This window comes from Pectinophora gossypiella, chromosome 11 (genome assembly GCF_024362695.1).
Source record: "Pectinophora gossypiella chromosome 11, ilPecGoss1.1, whole genome shotgun sequence".
Lineage (NCBI taxonomy): Eukaryota > Metazoa > Arthropoda > Insecta > Lepidoptera > Gelechiidae > Pectinophora > Pectinophora gossypiella.
This window is the reverse complement of record NC_065414.1, coordinates 13,202,768-13,216,849: the sequence shown is the minus strand read 5'-3', so window position 1 is coordinate 13,216,849 and position 14,082 is coordinate 13,202,768. Positions and strand designations below refer to the sequence as shown.

The 14,082-nt window shown below is 37.9% G+C and overlaps 1 protein-coding gene across 2 annotated transcripts; it reads right to left on the bottom strand.

The window, feature by feature from the left end:
• Positions 1-1,709: 1,709 nt before the first annotated feature.
• LOC126370542 (myelin expression factor 2-like) lies at positions 1,710-13,732 on the bottom strand. Of its 2 annotated transcripts, XR_007566892.1 has the most exons (10): positions 13,598-13,732; positions 12,981-13,396; positions 12,104-12,263; positions 11,615-11,678; positions 9,504-9,654; positions 9,008-9,136; positions 7,610-8,449; positions 6,135-6,270; positions 5,073-5,187; positions 1,711-3,726 (listed from the first exon to the last, which is right to left on the bottom strand). XR_007566892.1 is itself a non-coding variant. In XM_050015443.1 (9 exons), the coding sequence occupies exons 2-9, from the start codon at positions 13,377-13,379 to the stop codon at positions 5,132-5,134; spliced, it is 1,935 nt and encodes a 644-aa protein (XP_049871400.1). In that variant the 5' UTR covers positions 13,380-13,396; positions 13,598-13,732; the 3' UTR covers positions 1,710-5,131. The 2 variants fall into 2 exon arrangements, 1 of the variants encoding a protein (XP_049871400.1); XM_050015443.1 differs by having other exon boundaries at positions 1,710-5,187.
• Between the last annotated feature and the right edge of the window lie 350 nt (positions 13,733-14,082).

The window sequence follows — 14,082 nt, the reverse complement described above, 5'->3', positions numbered from 1 at the left end:
GATGTGTTTGTGCTAATAGCCCGGGAACAACGGTTTAGCGTGCCTTCCGAAGCACGGAATCATCTTACCTTTTTCGGACAATCAGGTGATTCAAGCCTGCTGTGTCCTTACGAAACAAAGGACAGTCTCACAAAGTGATTTCGACAATGTCCCCATCGGAATCGACCCTGGACCTCCAGACCGTGAGTCCAACGCTCTAACCACTACACCACAGAGGCTGTTACGGGGTGTGTGTTATATATTATAATTATATATTATGTAGTGTACCTACTAGAAATGTAACTACTTACCATAGTACTCCGCTACATCAATGTAATCACAAATAAATACATATGTAATCTTGTTGTGGTACGAAACCCAAACATTGAATTTGTACACGCATTTATCCGATTTTAGGAAAACAGCCCTTAATGGATTCAATCCGGGACAGAAATCGGACACGGACGATGTTAATCCGGGACGACGATTTCACGCCAATTGCCTTAAGTGTCGGATTAAAAAGTATTTTTACGATCCCTTTATAGGTATATCTACATACGGGTGTCTTTTAAATTAGCAAATTTAATGGTACTGAATATTGGAAAATTAAATTTCCTTGTGCGTTAATTTCAATGTTATGGTTTGTGTGACCTGTAGGCTCTGCACGGTAACCGCGTCGCGCGCGGCCCGAATTATATCGAGGTCTTCGCCCAATAGCCGTTTAACGTCCATCTACGTAGATATCATTCGTATCGTTTATTGGTCGAAGCGATCAATACAATTCGGGCCGCGCGCGGCGCGGTTGTCATGCAGACCCGGCTGGTTGTAATAAAGGGGTTTGTTTTGATTGAACATGTCAAGGTTTTTGTTTTGGTTGTAGTCCGGGGTGTTAATTTCCTTATTTATAGATTTGTTACATACAGGGCGCTAGTGACACCGCACCGAACCGAAAACTTTAGATGATTCAGAATATGATTTAGAGTAAAAAAATCGTGAGAATTTCAGTGTCTTTTTTATTATGTTCAGTCTCGTGTTGCGCTTTAAGTTGCATAGAACCAAAATTGATAATAAAAATGAGAAATTATTAAAAACCATCAATTTAAATGTAACAACGCGACTAGGTAGTTGTTCGACTAGGTAGGTATCTACGTAACGAAGTCTTAAGTAGGTACCTACGCAGTTCGCGTTGTTCGATTCACTTTGCGACGCAGTAAAAACTCAAAATCGTAACTAATCATTTCCGGCAAGAAAAACACGTTTTTATTTTAGTACCTTCGTAGGTACTAATTTGATTGTTCAAATAGACATTCTGTATTTTTTTGCTACTAACATCCTGTAGATACATTATGGCATTAACAGGAATGGAGTGAATAAAAGGACATGCCATATTTGCCTATAAGTATTATTAGGTATATGCCCGATAAATGGGAGGACCTGGCTAGTGACCGAAACAAGTGGAGGACGTCTTTGGCCGATGGGTGCAAAGCACACTATAAAACCTGGTTCCAGATTCTAGCCGACAAGCGCGAGAGGCGACACAGAAATGAGAGTGCCGATTTACCACCTGTACCATCTAATAACCGTCAACTACAATGCCAGTCGTGCGGCCGCTACTGTCGCTCTCGCATCGGACTTTACAGCCATTTTAAAAGCTGCCACAGAAACGCTGTTTGAATCATCTGATAAAGATGTAAAGGCCTGAGAGATAATATATTTTGATCAAATAAAACAACGTGGTATTTATTGCTAGTAAGTAGTTTATTGATAAATTATAAATTAATAATAATAAGATACCTAGGTACCTACCTACTAGATAAGTTACCTTATAACTAAGCAGTTTATTCCTAGGGCCATAAATTAAATCTTAATACTTACTTACATTTTTTTATACTAATCGGTTTACCATTAAAAAATAAACAAGCGGTGAACATATGCATTTGATAGCCAAGCAGAATGAGGGATTTCCAGATCAAGTTCCTTAATAAAAGGTGATCTAGAGAGTCCCACACTGAACACGCAAAAGTCCCACACTGAAGTCTCATCAAGACTCCATCCTATGGATACTTAATATTATAACTTAAAATCTTAAATTAAAAATATTTCAGTGTTTATTTAATTGTACCTACCCTTATATTATATAACTTACCTACTTACTAATTAATACATATTCGTGAAATCAATTGTATTTTAAAACTTAAAGTAAGTACTATAGGAAAAAAGATTAAAATGAAATTGAGTTGGTTTCTCTGGTTCCAAGTCTACCAAGAATATCTTTTTATTTTAATTAGATTTAGGTATGTAAAAGTATAGTTTTACGAGTAGCCTAGACATATCGCATGTTTTGCATTACTTCATAATTACAAAAAACACAAAACTTTGTACTTACTAACAACTCATAGCCTTAAAATAATACAATATTCGTTTAAAACTAATTATACATAAAAAATAAAGCATAATAAGTTATAGTATATGAATTAAAACTAACAAACAACCACCAAACACCCCCCGACCAAACAGCGACAGGATTAGCAGAACGTAGTGGGTAGCTCACTGGGACGGACTAACCTATAAAATGCTACTTAGGTTCTATGACGATCTTGTGACGTAGCGAGTAGGCGCCGCTACTTCAAAAGCGCACCCCTGATGCCGGGCAGCAGCGGTATCAGTACTGTTTGGAGGCCGAGGAAATGAATCCTGGTAGGGCTCTGGCTAGAACATCACCGATTGAGAAATTGGTCGGTGTACTGCGGAACGGAAGGCGATTGGGGCAACCACCGTTCTATACGCCCTATCTATGGAGTAATGAAAATGGAGCCGGTTGCTCCACCGACAAGAGCGCAGCTCTTAAATAGAGAGAGAGAGAGAGAGAGAATTAAAACTAGCGGATCTCGATAGATTCTGCTCGATCGCAGCGCCACCTACCTGGGGCCTGTTAAATAAAACTTACAATGACAATTTGAAGTACATTGCGGAGTGTGTGATCACGAATATTTTGCAGTTTCATATTAGCTACGTAATGAACACTAAATAGTCATTGTAATTTACAATTGTAAGTTTTATGAAACAGGGACCTGGTCCAATTGTAAATCTAAACCCTCACGCGATGGGTGCACAAACACAGACACAAAAATAAATAAAATATTATTATACATAGAAATAAGTATGATACTTTACATGTAAGCTCCCCAAACAAAATAAAATAAAATAAAATAAATAAAATAAGAATCTTATATACATTATACAGGTATAAATAAATGCTAATAAAATCAATACAGCCTATAATAAAGTCTAGTTGTTAGATCGCTGACCTCCGAAGCACGGAATTATCTTACTTTTTCGGACAATCAGGTGATTCAAGCCTGAAAAGTCCTTACCAAACAAAGGACAGTCTCACAAAGTGATTTCGACAATGTCCCCATCGGGAATCGAACCCGGACCTCCAGATCGGACTCAATCAAGCTTTAATTTAATTCGTGGACATTATAAGTGTGACAATTTGCCTTTACAGATATTATTCAAGATACAATTTTGTGACACGTTTCATTTCATCTTCATCGTGTATTTTATGAAAATACAATGGCGATGCTGAGCTTGAGATTCCGCTGAATTTTATTGTCATCACCCTATTAAGTACTGCGCCCTTCCTCTGCACATCGACAATCTACTCTGCCAACAGGTCGCACGTTGAGTAGGCATCTAACTAGTTTGGTTAAGTCAGTGGTGCTGATACCTGCAGACACCAACTTACTATAAAAAAAAAAATTGACAGTTCTAAAACTAACTCTGTCTCTTGTCTTGCACTCGCAGTAAATGAAGGACGTCACTATTTTTATAGCTGTCAGAATAAAATAAATGAAGATTTGTCCGCCAGAATCGGAAGCATTATCTCCTTTTATAATCTAAATAAATTGATAGAATTCGTAAACGGATTGGTTTTGCATCCTGGGGGCTAAAAGGCCACCTTGAAGCAATTCATCTAAAAAAGCCAATACAGTGAAACTTGGTTAAGTGGGACCTGGATAAGTGAGAAACTTCCATAACTGGAACTCATGCTGAGGTCCCAACACTTTGGCACTGAATTACCTCTGTTAGTGGGACGAAGTAAGCCTCTATATCTGGGATTCGTTCTTTCGATTTATCATCATAGTTACCTCTATAACTGAGACAGCGAGTAAATTTTCTATTCATAAACCTCTGTAACTGAGATAACATTGTTTGTTTACTCATTCTTATTCTACCCACAAATTCCACACGTAATTCCAAGTACGTAAGTACAAATTTTGAGCTTCAATTACCTTCATTTTTAGTTTCGCTTTACTATCATTCGGATGTTTATTTGGAAAATACATAACACGTTATTTTATTTAATGATCGCACGTGTATAACTGAAATAACCTGTATTCTCACCTCTATTAATGGAACCCTCTGTAAATGAGACAGATATTTATTTATATCTGTCTATCTGAGACACTGGGTAAGTGGAATACCTCTATAAGTGAAACGACATTGCAGGTCCCTTGATGTCTCACTTAACCAGGTTTCACTGTATTTTGCTTCGATGTGGCCTTTTTAACCTCACTGTTCTCGTAATAATTATAAGTGCAATGTTCTATAATGTAAAACTTGTTATTAGGGTCGTTCTTCTTTTTTATCGACAATAAAAAGACATTTTCCCAATTAATCGGACTTAACATCTTTAAAATTATAACGGCAATAAATATTTTAAAACATCATATAAAGATCTGTCCGTAGAGAACTATTTAGTGGTTCTCTTTATCTTGGTAACATACTTTTCTTTGCAGACGCATTCCAAAAAATATTGTGACAGAGTGGCCCTTTTCATCGGAGACAGCATTTCAATATATCACTCTGTCACAAAATTTTGTGAAAAACAATGAAGCTACGTTAATAACTAATTGAGGAACCGATTAGTATTTTGCTTGTATTTTGAGTATAATAAGATAACTATATTTTTGGACAATGGAAACATAAAATAAAATTCTAAAACATAACTTATTAAAAGCAGTACGTAAGACAGATCATTGTCGATAAAAAAGAAGAACGACCCATTAATACCTTGTTACCGTACTTACTGACATCATTTCTTAGTTGGCCGTGTTATAGTTTTGCAATGTCTTACCACAAATTCGCTTTATAGGAACTTCACCTCTATAACGTTACCTAGAACGCGACAGCCGTTGTATTGCTCTGACAAATAATGTTAAGGAAAATTTTACAATTAATATAAAAAATTCTTCTCTTCTATCGTGTGGGTTGTGAGGTGAATTACCAACCGCCAAAGGAAAGAAAGAAAGAAAGAAACATTTATTATTTAGGACACCACAGACACGGATTACATATACAATAAAATATACAATAAAAGGCCCCTGAGATGGTTCATGTAACGGCTACATACTTACATCAGTAAGTAGTAACCGGGACCAACGGCTTAACGTGCCTTCCGAAACACGGATCATCTTAGTTTTTGGACAATCAGGTGATCAGCCTGTAATGTCCTAACCCAACTAGGGATCACAAAGTGATTTTTGTGATATGTCCCCAACGGGATTCGAACCCGGGACCTCCGGATCGTGGGCCCAACGGTCAACCACTGGACCACGGAGGCCATTGAGGCCGACGAGGGAAAGTTGTGGATGAGTTAGCGCAGGACCGGTAAGGGTGGTGCAAAATGGTAGAGGCCTGTACCCAGGAGTGCGATGATGCGGGTTGATTGATGATGATGAGCAGATATTTGAGGCAGCAAGTGAACAGAGACTGCGCAATTTCTCGTGGTTCTTTATAATTACATCTGACAAACTCGCGCTTTAATTATTTTTAGGTGTGTAAGTACTAATAAATCATAAAATCAAATAGGTATCTCGCTGGTACGCAACCCGTTTGACGTGTGGTATCAACCTAATTCTGTCGGGTTATTGGACAATTTTTAATTTTGAGAGAGTTGTTTAAGATTTCTGCCTGTTAACCCTTTCACGGGCGGAGACCGTGGGTCATTGATGGTTCATTATAGATTGTATGACACCTTAGAATCGTAACGTCATAAGACGTTATGTGCTTGAAAGTGTTAAATAAATAATAAGTTGTAGTAGGAGGCCGGTGCCCAGCAGTGGGACGTATGTAGGCTTTTTAAAGGATACGATAACATCGTTGGGCTTGTGCGCGTTGCGCAAACTGCACTACAGCGCATCCCGGAGACGTCAGTTGAAGGGACATCACTTGACCACACTGAGCCATCTTCTCACATAGCAGAGGAAACGTCGTACTCAACGGTAGCTGAAAACGTTCAAAAAGTTTGTGAATCGTAATACGGCTTCGGGCTAAAAAGTCTGTCAATAAATACAGATAAGGTAGTATAAATAACAGACAGATAGTCAAGGCCTTTGCAATGTGATGTTGGAGGAGGATGGAAAGAATAAGTTGGACAGAAAGAGTTACTAATGAGGAAGTGCTAGTAAGAGTAAGGGAAAAGAGAAAATTATTGAGAGTTATTGAGAACAGAAGAAGCAAGATGATTGGACACAAAGACACGACGAATTTATTAATAACATCATAGAAGAGAAGCTGCAAGGAAAGAGAGGAAGGGGAAGACCCAGAAGAGCTTACATGGAACAGATTAAAGAGAAGGTGAACGTCGTGTCGTAAGAAAGTGAAAGAATTGGCCTTTGATAGACAAGAATGGATAATGCTACACTGACAAGAGCGTGGCCCTTAAATTAATGATGAGTTTGATGAGTATAAATAAAGTGTAGTTACACCTACACCGGTGTAGGTGTGTATTAGGTGGCAAGATAGTAAGGTGGTGGTAGGTAGGTTCATCGTCTATAAATAAATAATAAATAAAATTGTTTATTTCGGATCAAAAAATTACATCTATATTATGTTAGTAAGATGTGACTTATGAAACTATTCCAAAGCGGCGATGTGTATCGATCAGCTGATGTCTTCAGGATGCTGTTGGGGCTGTTTCTCAACCTGGTGAGCAGGGAGCCAGTTTTTTTGCGTAAGATCGCTTCGAAACCATCGGTCTGATACTCCGCAAACATCCCCGAAGCGCTACAAAAACGCGGTAGACCCAACATCATCCTAAAGACATTATTATACTGTATACGCAGGGTCTCAAGCGATTTTTTTGGTGTACCCAACCCACAGATTTCCCGTGTACATACTTTGACAATATGCTTTAAGGGATGTCTATAATGCGTCCGTCGTATTAGACCCTGCATGAGGACAAATTTGATACATCCTTAATCGATGTTTCAAAGATCTGGGGGGTTAAAATGGCCACATCGAAGCAATTCATCTAAGAAAGCAATATTGCTATTTGACATTTGTTTGCATTGCGCACTTACTTTTATATGCGCAAATGTGAAATTGCAATATTGCTTACTTAGATAAATTGCTTCGATTTTAACCTCCCTGTTTAGTTTCCTCTTTCTATATCAGAGCAATAGAAACGATCTCGCCTGTGTTACCACTGGCGAGAGGAGCTGATGAATGCCGCCGAAAATGCTGTCCGGGTGGCAAAATACTGTAAAAATCTGAATGCCATCGAAACAACAAGAAGAAGTATTACCACTATTTAAAAAAATATATAAAAAGTTTTATTACTTACATTGATAAGCTCGACGGTAACGTCATCAGATGGCCCGCCAGATTGTGGGGATCCATTTATAGGCGCATTGTACCCTGGGCCACCAGGTCCAATTGGACCAATTGGACCACAAATTGGCCCTGAAGGACCAGGTATAGGACCAGCCATTGGACCAGCAGGTATTGGACCTTGAGGACCAGACATTGGGCCATAGGGTCCAGGCATCGAACCGGCGGGACCAGTCATAGGGCCAGAAGGACAGGGTATAGGGCCAGAACCGTGCATTGGACCAGGTACGCCTTGAATTGAGCCAATATGACCATGTATTGGACCAGGCTGGCTATGCATTGGACCAGAGGGGCCAGCCAGGGGCCCAGAGCCACGTGTATTGGGTAGAGAAAAGGACCCAGCCATTGGACGCGAAACATGGGACATTGACCTACTCGGATCGACTTTTATATGGCTGGCCACGTTACGAGGGGCACTTTGAACAGGCGTGGAAGCGGCAAAAGACTGCATTGAACGTGGACCATGCGCGGGATTTGACTCAGACGGTCTAACAGGTACCATTTTGTTGCCATAATCGCTTGACTTATCGTCCTCATTATTTCCCTGGCCAAAACTAACCGTAGGATCAAATAGCACATCAGGGCTGCGGAATAGCGTGTAGTTTACTGAGGAACTTTTAGACTGAACAAATCTTTCGTATTGCTTTACAATGTCCCTTAAAGGTTTCCCTCCAACGCCAAGTCCCGGCCCTACACCCTTCAACCCTTTTGGAAGGAGTGCCACGGGAGGCTCAGAAATTTCAACTTTAAGGTCCGACCCGTAGAAATTTTGTTTGTGTAACATAGAGACCGCCTGCAAGAAAAATGAAAGCAAAATTTACTATTTAGTCGGACAGATGCTCTCATCCGGTCCTCTAACATGCATCGTCACAATTAGGTTCGTTGTGTCAGATTTTTTTTTTTAATTTATTTAAATGAAAAACTTAAACGGTAGATTTACAAATCATCCCCGCCAAACTTATGAAGTTTGATGGCGAGTAGCGCTCATATGTTTATATCTTAATTTACCTACCGACAGTAATTGTTAATACAAATAATATATTACTTACAGCTATCGAGCAATACACTTCTTAGTTTTAATTTTAACAGATTTTTACTTAACTTATTATTTATCTATAATTCTATTCACCAGATTGTCCAAAAAGTAAGATGATCCGTGTTTTGGAAGGCACGTTAAGCCGTTGGTCCCGGTTACTTACTGATGTAAGTAAGTAGTCGTTATGACCCATGACAGGGGCCTTTGGCGGCTCAATAATAACCCTGACAGCAGGGTTGATGAGGTTGGTATTCCACCTCATAACCCAGACGATAGAAGAAGATTATGGAAAAATAATCTAAGACAAAACCTCACCTGTACGGCTTCTAACGGATGCGAGTACATAACTTTAGCGAATTTTGGTCCTTTTGTGTCCACAGTACAATACAATACTTGACCAGCTAGCTCCATAACTTCTTTCAACTCTGTCTTGTCACAGCGGAACTATCCAGAGGAAGAAAAAACATAAGTAGTTTTAGTACTTTTAGAAGATGTATGTTTGGATGGATGTTGACGAGCTCGGTGGCGCATCGGTAAACGCGCTCGGTCTGCGATTGTTGAAGTTAAGCAACTTTCGCAAAGGCCGGTCATAGGACGGGTGACCACAAAAAAAAGTTTTCATCTCGAGCTCCTTCGTGCTTCGGACGGCACGTTAAGCCGTTGGTCAATAACCCTCAATCCGCACTGGGCCCGCGTGATGGTTTAAGGCCCGATCTCCCTATCCATCCATAGGGAAGGCCAGTGCCCCAGCAGTGGGGACGGTAATGGGCTGATGATGATGATACCTAGTAGCTTAACAAAATAAACTCACATTCGAAACATGGACCCACTTATCAATTGGAGGTGTAATCCCCAATAGTTTCAGGAAATCAGGCTTCAATCCATACGTGCCTGTGGGGTCTGTGTCCCACACATCGATATCTGGTCTCCATGGCTTTTCATTCTCGCGACGTTGACGCTTCCTGGCATATGGTAATTTTATTATTCTTAGTTAATAAAATCATTTCGAACCCCGATACCATATTTGTATGCCCCAATGAGTTTAAATTTATTAATCTATCTTAAGTGCAGTGAAACGGGGGCATAGAATAAGGAATAATACTACGTATAGAACGGCAAGTCTCCGCTCCCCACCAGAGTCTGAGCTAGGTTTACCTCACCCCCCTTCGAACATAGTTTAGACTTGAATCGTATGGCGTCAGACGTTACACACACAGACGCGCGTGTACAAAAAGTCAATGTGTGGTGTCTGTGTAAAACGAGGTTGTTTGTATGAAGTGTCCGGGGAGAGACGGGGGCCATGTAATCACAGGATTATAAACGCACATGTACATACATATACATTCTAAAACACCTGCTTATGGTCGCACGACCGATCACAAGTGGCTTAAAATAGAAAAAAAAATCTTAGTGCAGTTTTCACTGACACACCATTATAGACGGCGATACGGCTCACCACCTATCACGTTGGTCTAACAGAAAGCTCGATGCCGTGTGGGTGGGTACTTAGTTCGTCTAGCGATGTATGTACTTTGACTACCCCAATTGAGATATAGTCATGAGCTTCAAATTAAATTCAAAGCCTTTATTTACTAAAATAATAAACTTAAATGAAACTGTCCATTCGACACAAAGGCAGTGTTACCAACTCCCACCCCAACTGGTCCCAACTGGTCCCTAGTTTGGTTAGGACGTTACAGGCTGATCACCTGATTGTCCAAAAGTAAGACGATCCGTGCTTCGGAAGGCACGTTAAGCCGTTGGTCCCGGTTACTACTTACTGATATAAGTACGTAGTCGTTATATGAGTCATGTCAGGGGCCTTTGGCGGCTCAATAGTAACCCTGACACCAGGGTTGATGAGGTTGGTAATTCACCTCACAACCCACACGATAGAAGAAGACCAACTCCCAAAAATATATATCTCTAAAGCTGAAGTTAAAAACCCCTAAAATTGCTACAATTACTAGAAAATCCCCCTAAAAAAATGTTATTATTAAAATGAGAATAAATAATAGTACCCGTACTGAAAAAATATATACCCGCGTAAAAAAGAAATGTGCCTCATATATGTAACATGTATCAGACATATTTAATTAAAAAAAGAATAATGATTATATTAAACAAATAAATAACAACCAAGATATTTCTAGTAACCATAAACATAGATAGTCCACTAGTCATCACACAATTATATTGTCTTCTGTTTATGTTTACGGTAAACAGTATAGTGACATTTGTTGTTCATTCATTCACTCTGCATTCTTAATAACGAGAAATCGTAGTAGATGTCGCTAATACTTTTCTTTTTAATCAAAAACAATTAGAAATATTCAAAATATTACAAAAACTCCCTAAAAATACCCCTAAAAATAGAACGCCCCTAAAAAAATCCCATCCCACTTATTTACCCCCTAAATTTGGGGGGAAAACCCCTAAGTTGGTAACCCTGCACAAAGGCCTTCTCTAGCACTTTCCACCTTTCTGTATCTCTTGTAGTTGATTGCTATAGTGGGCCAGCTGTTTTCTTTAGTTCATCTGAGTCATGAGCTTAGGTCATGGAAAATAATCATTTCAATCTTAATCAATAATTAGTCTTAAAATTCTTTTAATTCTTTTAGCAAATAAAAAACATAGAACACGTTCAACTGCTTGTCTTCCCAGGCATGTCGTAAAAACCGACACAGGGATTGTGTCCTCTGACATGATGGACTAATGTTATGGGCGATGGGCTGATCCCTTATCACCATAAGGTTCATCATCAGAAATATATAGATAATTATTTTGGCAAAAAAATATTATTAAATTATTAACTTTGGCATTGTCGGTGGGCATATACGCTCGTGCTAAATAAACCTAAATTAATTAATTTTAGTGTTTTATTACTCCAAAAACATAACACTTATTATTAACATTACTCACCTTCTAGGTGCTTGGGATGATAATGATGACTCTGTATCACTTTTATCGGACTCATTGTCAGAAACTAAAAAGCAATTTAGGCATAATATAAGATATAGTTTTTATTTTTAAATGATTTTTAAATTAATCCAACATCAGTGAGTTATAGATATAGTTGAAGATATAGTTTTTTTAAATATTAATTCTAGTTGAAGTTTTTATTTATGTGCATCACAGAATGAATTTAATGATGTAGGTAAGTAAGTAGTTGTTACATGAGACTTGTCAGGGGCTTTTGGCAGCTCAATAGTAATCCTGGCACCAGGGTTGATGGGGTTGGTAATCCACCTCACAACCCACATGAGAGAAAATTCCATTAGTCACCAGGAAAGCTATTTGAGTACTGAACCTAAAAGGAAAAATGGAACCCTTATAGGATCACGTTTTTCCTTTACAGCTAAAAAATTTCATAACACAAAGACGTAAAAAAATGTGAGAATACTCTCTTACCTGATATATTCACAGAAAGTTTGCAATCGTTGTCAAGTATTTTGTCATGAAAACATTGGAATATATTGGGAAATTCTGACGCATCCAGTAATTCTAACTTTATCATGCCCGTAAAATCCATATCCTTATTGGCAGATATAAAGAAATCCACTGGTTTATACTGGAAAGAGTAAGTAATTAGTGCTTATACTGCTAAAGTTGGTAAAAAATTATTTTTTTGTTTTCTGGCTAAATCTGCAATCAGTATCTTCTTTTTTTTTTCTTTTTCCTATGAGCAGATTTGTTATGAGCAAAGTTTCAAAAACTTAAATGTAAAAAACATATTTATACATTTTTTTACTTTAAATATAAGAAAAGTACATTTTTAAGGCCCATGTCCTTTGAAATTACAATATAATATTTTTTTTGCGTCAAACCAGGTATCAAAGATATTTTTTTTAATTTAACTTAAGAACGACTATGACTACGACTTTTAATTATAGGCTAGGTTAGGGTTGCCATCTTGATCATCCCAATCTCACAACCCAATAGTAGAAGATTGCAATTATCGTAAAATTTATTTTATAGAACACAATTGGGTGGCTTCCTAGGTCAAAGATAAATTATGAAATTCTGATTACTAAATAAAGGCAGATCTAATGTGACTAAAAACATTTTCTATTTAACTTATTTATGAACTTTAATAAAGAATAATGTAATAATACATAAGTGTGACATTTTGACAAGTTTTTCTATAATATCACAGGTTGCTTTTTCATACAAATTCCATAGTAATTTCGTATTTTGACGTTTAGTAAAAAGTACCTGATTTGACTAGTTGGAAACTACCCTATTCTTGCATGAATATTTCACAGCTGTAAAAACATAAACAACTTACTTCCTTTTTAATAAACTCATACACATCTTCAGTGTCCCAATGTGTTGGAAAATTCATAATATTTACATAAAGAACACCTTTTTTCCTGCCATTTGACTCTGGGCTACCATTCTTCCTTGAGTTTCGTAACTCCTTGTTAAATGTAAACCGATGCCATTCATATTCCTTCTTTAGCCTTTTCTTCCTTCTGTATTCTGTGCCAAAATTACTTTTATTTCCTGTAGGGCTATCAGAGACATGTGAGGTTATAGAGGGTTTAGAAGGAGGCCTAACGTCATCATCATCATTTTCCTCCATATTATATTCCTCCTCATATTCTGTTTCATCTATACGAAATTTCTCTTCTGACCCTGACTTAGAGTTCCCTTCTACAGTCCAATTTTCTGGAGACTTTGACATGATGGAATACAGTTAACCTGTAAGTAAAGAAAATAAATAATAGGTTTGTAAACAAATTGGAATGAAAAGGCTGGGCCGAAAATAGTTAAATAAAAGAAGAGGGAGCTTTGCCCCGCAGCAGTACTGGGACTCCAAAGGCTATTATAATATATAATAATTACAAATTGATACATAAAAGTGAAAACAATTCTCAATTTCCGTGAATAATATAACCTTACCTCAAGGTGTATTACTTTCGTAAAAATTGTGAACGAAGTATTTTTTGATATACAACGTTATTTTATCATTCAAAATAAACGAAACTGCAAAAAAGCCACGCAGAAACTGTATTTATTTGCAAACGAAACAATCACAAAAACAACCCACGCAAATCTGACAGCAGCTGTCATTGGCGTTTCGTTCGCCACATTGTAATCTTTTTGAGAGCAAATATATTTTGGCGCGAATTCATGGTAAAGTTATTAGTCAATTTTTATTTAAATATTGGATTTTATGTTATTTTCGGTTTTAAGTAATTTTTTTAACTAACTTATTGCAGTGTTTTTGAACAGTTTTAACTACTTACTTAGAAACAGAAACTACCACCAGCCGTCGTTTAAACGACATGCAACATTCCATTACATTAATTTGCATTAATGCAACATTCCGTGAAGTCGTTATAGCGATCGCCTGTTCGGAGTTCGGAGAACATGTGACATTAAAT